Here is a 6,000-nt window from a genome sequence, read left to right as displayed (position 1 = left end):
TTCTCTCAAGCCCCGTAGCCAGCTAATTAGCAAGTCCTGTCTGTCAGTTATCCCTTCGAAATACAGGAATCTGGCCCTTCTTACCACCACCACCTCCCTGCCCTGGTCCAAATCACCGTCGCCTCTCCCGAGGCCAACTGGAATAGCCTCCTGAGTGGTTTTGGTCTTCTTCTTCCAACCCCAGGATCTCTCCTCCAACAGCCAGAATAATGTTCTCAAAACATGTTTGATTACGTCATTTATTGGCTTCATACCCACCAATGCCTTCCTCTGACTCAGAATAAAATCCAGATTCCTATCCTGGCCTGCAAGGCCCTGTGGGACCTACCTGCCGCGTCTGCGGCCTCATTTCCCACCACGCTCCCCTCGCTCCCTCTGCCCTGACCAGCTGGAAACACTGTGCCTCGGGGAGGGTGTACTTGTCGTTCCTTCTGTCTGGAGCACCGCACAGGTGCAAGGCTCACTCCCGTACTTCCGTTAGCTCTGCTTCAGGGCCGTCTGCCAGAGAGCCTTCCCTGACCAGCCGCCCTGGCACTGTCTGGCCTCCCACCCCAGTCCCGCTGACCGTGGACCACCACCCGGCATACTGCGTGTGTGTTTGTTTTTGCCCACCTCCTCCCCACTGGTAACACCCAAGGGAACCTCTCGGCCCGGCACATCCAGGCTCTCAGTGGATGGGCAGGACGTGGCATAGATGGGAAGAGCCTATGCGCATGGACCCCTCTCTGCACCGCCACGTCCTGCTAGTGCTGCCAGGCAACTTTGCACGACCTTCCTGGGCTTCCGTGTCCCTCCCTGTAAAATGTGCCTTGAAGGCTTTTAAGGGAGTGTAGAGATAAAACATTTCAGGTCTTTGAGGCATGATGAGTGCTCAACAAAACGGGGCCTAGGAAGACCACTCGGTCGTTCTCTAGGCCTGTTTGCAAGGAATTCACCGTGCTGCTCTCTCTGCCCCAGACTGGAGGGCTGAACAGCAAATGAAGGTGACATCATGTGAGTACTGATTACATTCTCCGTCTCATACTGTCCCAGGGTCCCCTAAATGTTGCTTCTGGCTCCAGCCAGTTCTCTTCCATCCCCAGCACTATCCAGTTCCCTACCAAAGACCCTCGGACATTGGCCATCTCTGAGCAGGTCCTGCGGGTCAAAACCCTCCCCCAGCCCTGCTTTGAACCCCCCGTGTGGGAAGCAGAGGTGCTTGCTGGGAATGTGTGAGTCTGTCTGGACTTTATGGGCCATGGGACCTATGGATCCTCTGACAAAGGACCTATTTTTGTGAGGGGGAGAACACTGGGCAGGCGAGATGGCTGCTACGTGTAGGTGACAACAGTAGTTTCCCTGTGCACCACCAGGGGGCGCCAGAGGTTGCGAAGGGCTCTGGAGGACTTTCCGTTGGGCTTCTAAGATGTCTTTCTCTCGGGTCTAAGGTTAGGCAGCGAAGGGGGTACTTGCACATTGTAAAAAAGCGTGCTGCTGGCTCTCTCACACCTCCCAGCTTTCTGCATACTGCCAACCCAAGCAGGGACACATTAAAGGACTGGAGTTGAGGCTTCTGGGCTGTGTTATTTATTGATAAGCACTAGTGAACCCCTTGCCCTGTGAGCTCCACCAGTTCTGCCCTGATTCCTCGCCTTAGGTAGGGAGTGCATGTGCCTGAGTCTGCTCAGCTGAGGCTGTGCCTAAATTGTTACCCCATCCCCAGGATCACAGTGTTTGGGTCAGGGAGGCGTGCGGCAGGCATCGGAATCGTCTCGGCCGGATCCTTGCCCTCAGAGACCACCACCCAGGCAGGAAGGGCTCCTCGGCCCTCCGAGGGGCTCCGGGGGCCTGCTGGTTAGATGGAGGGCTGAGCAGGGAGACCTCCAGATTCAGCGTCTTTCCTTCCCTGCAAGACTCCTTCCTGCCAGGCGTTCTCCACAGCAGAGCCGAGCTGAGGGGCAGCAGTGGGCTCTCACTTGTGTCCTGAGGTTCTTGGGGAGCAGGCAGGAGATCTCAGGTGGTGGTACCTCAAAGCGGGTAGAGATGCCAGAGGCTGTACAAGAGGAGATGGGGGAAGAAGAGACCGGAGAGTGTTGTTAAGTTCCTTGATCTGATTTCAGCAGCACCAGTTCCTGGCCGTGGCCTATAGTCATTGGTCATCCCCTCAGTATGAAATAGTACCCTGGGCCTTGGTGTACCCTTCCCCCACCATTAGCTCAGAGATAGGAACTACTAAAGCAACAGTAATTCGGCCCTCCTGAGCCAGACACCTTGTAGAACCTTCTCGCCTGCTCTGCCAGGACCTCCAGGCCAGCACCCATTTCCCCCTCAGGTCAGAGCAGCCCCCACCCCCAGGGTCAGCAGACTGCGGTGCCTGGAGAAGGCTCTGGCTCCCCTGAAAGCCCTCCCTGGCCTGTCTCTGACCTGAACTGGAAGCGGGGATCTCCGAGGTGGGTTTGCAGCACCTGACGCACTTCTGGGGGAGGCTCCAAGCCCATCTGCTCTGCCCGGTGCCAGCGCTGCAGCCTTGTGATCCCTGCCAGGGGGGGAGAAGGCGGTGGGGCCTCAGGGTGGGCGGGGCAGAGTCCAGGCCACAGAGTGTGCGTGGAGGCTGTGTCGGACACTCCCCCGGCTCAGAAGACAGTGCCTGAGAGGGCCGGGCAGGGGCTGGGCTTGTTTCAGAGACATGTGGGTGACAGGACTGGTGCCAGCACATGCCCCGGGGACCTGAGGGGTTCTCGTTCTCACCTGTGCAGGGCCCGTACTGCCAGGCCAGGTCAAACTGCCTCAGCAACTCCAGCTCCACCTCATTGACGCTCAGGGGCTGGCTCTCCTCCTCTGCAATGACAAGCTGCCCCTCAGGCCTGCCCAGGACTGTGCCCTGCAGGGTGGGCTCCTGCCCCTGGCCTCACAGTGGCCCCATGGCTCCTCAGCCCTCCCCGCCCCTCTGCCTCTGTCTTCCGCTACCAGGCCTGGTGTAGGAGGTAGAGGACATACTTCACTTCCCCTTGCCTTGCCCCCATCCACCTATGTCCCATGTCCCTTGGTGTCCGCTCCTCCCGCCCTCCCCACACCTCAGAGACCTAGCTCTGGTGCCAGCTTCCCCTTGCTGTGTCCAGTGGGGCTCTCCCGCCTCTTTACTACTGGGTAGGAGTCAGTGATCAGCCGCTTCCGGTCCATGGCGCCCACCCAGGCAGGCGGAGGAAGGCCAGTGGTCACGAGAGAGACAGCTGCTGAGAGAGAGAGTGAGAGAGGGCTGGGGCCAGAGAGCGAGCCTGGGACCAGCAACGGGCGGACAGGATGACCCAGACAAGCAGAGAGGAAGTCCGCAGTTTCCAGAGAATGACGTCTCTCCCTTTGCCCACAAGCACGGAAACATCAAAGACCTAAGCCAATAGCAGGCTGCCTCGTAGGGGCGTGGCCCGGCTTCAGCCAATAGCAGACATCACAGGCAGAGGGGGCGGGGCAGCTGCAGCAGCTGTGTCCCAGCGTAGAAGGGGTGAGGCTGGAGTGGGGGACCTGTCAAAACGCCCCAGACTGCACCACCTCCTCCTGCGCCTCCCCCCTGGCCTGCAGTGAGTCTCTGGGGACTTACAGAGCGTTATCCTCAGCCTCTCACTTCCCGTTTTCCCTTCCTAGGCAAATGTTCTTTTCAGCCTCACTAATCCCCGTGGCAGGTTTGTAACTCCCCAGAGCCCAGCTGTAGCCTTCCACTCCCCACCCCCACCCTCCTTGGCACACAGAATGTTGTGGGGCACGAGGTCCGAAGAGAGTTTGGGCTAATCCAGCCCTCTTCCCTGCTCCCACCCCACCCCCACTGGCCCCAGGAGAGCTGGCTGGAGAAGCCCATGGATTTGGAAATCTCCTTTCTCACAGTCTGCGCCCAAAGATGCTGCCCACCCTTAGTCCAGGCAAGCATTTGCCTTGTTGGCTCTCCCGGGGTCCCACAGCCTGCTGCCTGCCGGCCCTGCTAGTTAGGAAGGCTCCATACTGAGCAGCAGGCCAGAGTGTGTGTGGATCCCCAGTTCTTCACAGCAAAACCTGCCAAGTCTGTAGCACACTGATGTGCGCATGTGCGTAGAAAATACCAACAATACACCCAACACCAAATACTGTTCCAAGCACTTTCCCGCAGACTCACTCAACTAAAATGGATGTAAAATGGTTCTTACAAGTATGAAGTGCTGATAGTCACGGGCATTGTGGGGACTCAGTTAAACCACAGCCCCTCGGGGTTCCCCAGGAGCTCACAGGCTATAGAGGCAGGCAGGCGGGACCCACGAGCTGTCCACGCGAGGAAGAGGTTCCTTGCAAACAGGAGAGGGGGGAGAGGGTGGGTCAGAGATGGGTTGGACCACAGGGCTGGCTTAGCACTGGAAGACCCCCTGGAGGAGGCAGGCTACATAAACAGTGTCTCACAATTCTCCGCCCATGACCTTTGTCCCTGGGCTCCTGTCACTGCTGACTCACCCCTGCATCCCGCCTCCCCCTCACCAATTTCCTGGCAGCAGGCAAAAATGCTGGCCACTGGGAGTCTGGGAATGGGCACGGGGACCAGCGCTGCTCTAATCGCCCTCTAGAGATTCCGTCCGGTTCTCCCCTCCGGGGACGCAAGGGCCTACTCAGAGGGCACTGCCTTCCTCCTCGTCCACCGCTCTGGAGTCTGGGTGCCCTGTGATGGGAGGGAGGTGGGCACAAGGAAAGAGAACACTCTGGAAAGTAGACCACCGGAGGGGAGGAGCAGGAGGAGGCCCTGTCTTCAGGAGCCTCCTCCCACCTGGTTCTCCCCATCTGCTTCCTTGAGGAAGGCTGTGTGGAGGAGTGCAAGCCCGTGGCGTGCTGCACGGAGCTGGGGGGCCCTTCCCTGCTTTATTGTTTGGGCTGGGCCTGATCTAATCCCCCCATCTGCCTTATGGACTATGCGGGGCCCACACCGAGGGAGACAGGGCCCTGCTGTGTTGGGAGGGAAGCAGGGAGGCCCTTTCCACCAGGCCGCCTATGAGGGGCTTAGGTGTGGCATCCAGTCAGGCACCGAGAACCCCGTGGAGGGATGGTGGGACTGACCATCCGCTCCCCAGGGAACAGTGTGGGACTGACCACCCCTCCCCAGGGAGCATTGCCACAGGTGTGTGGTACCCAACTCTTGAGCCCACAAAGCCCCGAGGGAGTAGGGAGCCACGGGTGGGGCAGATTCCCTCCTCATTCCTGGTCCCTCCCACCCCTGAAAGCTGATAGCCGTGAGGCCCTGCCACCGCCCAGGGAGCGTGAAATGGGGTGTGCCGCTGGGAGGCCACAGTGGCTCCTACAGCCGCCTGAGCCTATTCCCTCTCCCCCCTGGCACCCTGACCTGTTCTGTGGACACTATCTGGACCATCCCTGCCAGCTTCCCCCGGCTCTGCCTGGCCCAGGCCCCGCTAGCCTCTCCTGCCCAGCCTGGAAGATGTCTCCCCTAGCCTTCAGCTTCACCCGGTACCAAGAAAGAGGATCAGGGCAGTCAGCTCTAGTGCAGGCCCCCTAAGACGCTTTCCAGCCTGGAGCTGCGGGAACTCTCCACTGGCGGCATTGCCCTCCTTTCCTAGTCAGAGAGCTGTGGGACTGCGCTCCCAGGGCTCGAAGGAGTTGGCACCCTGGGGTGCAGAACCATCCCTGCCCAATTGGCATCCTTCCTATAATTGGCATCTGGCCCCCTAAAGTGTGCTGGCAACCAGACTGGACCTTGGCCTGCCCATCCTTGCATGTGTCTTTCTTTCTTTTGCTTCCCTGATCTTGTCATCCCTCTATCACCTTCCTTCCTGGAACCCCTACCCTACTTAGGTGGCCTCTGACCTATCCCCAAAGCTGTTGTCCTGAGGACTGTCACAGTTCAGGCTACAGACTAGAGGGACAGGACAGAGGTCTGAGCTGGGGGCTAATTCTCTGTCCTTTAGGGAACTTCCTGAGACCAGGGTCTAGGTTACTATGTCAGCTCTGACCCCCAAAGGCTAGCGATGGACTTCCAGGAGTCACCTTTGCACCTTGGCC

At 59.1% G+C, this 6,000-nt stretch overlaps 1 protein-coding gene across 1 annotated transcript; it reads right to left on the bottom strand.

The window, feature by feature from the left end:
- Nucleotides 1-1,550: 1,550 nt before the first annotated feature.
- Nucleotides 1,551-3,328, bottom strand: POLD4 (DNA polymerase delta 4, accessory subunit). Its single transcript, XM_045855124.1, has 4 exons — nt 3,063-3,328; nt 2,728-2,817; nt 2,404-2,515; nt 1,551-2,032 (listed from the first exon to the last, which is right to left on the bottom strand). The coding sequence occupies exons 1-4, from the start codon at nt 3,157-3,159 to the stop codon at nt 2,008-2,010; spliced, it is 324 nt and encodes a 107-aa protein (XP_045711080.1). The 5' UTR covers nt 3,160-3,328; the 3' UTR covers nt 1,551-2,007.
- Nucleotides 3,329-6,000: the final 2,672 nt, after the last annotated feature.

The sequence above is a fragment of the Phyllostomus hastatus genome, unplaced genomic scaffold, assembly GCF_019186645.2.
Source record: "Phyllostomus hastatus isolate PE091 unplaced genomic scaffold, TTU_PhHast_1.1 phas_scaffold_11, whole genome shotgun sequence".
NCBI classification, from domain to species: domain Eukaryota; kingdom Metazoa; phylum Chordata; class Mammalia; order Chiroptera; family Phyllostomidae; genus Phyllostomus; species Phyllostomus hastatus.
This window is presented reverse-complemented; position numbering and strand designations above follow the sequence as displayed.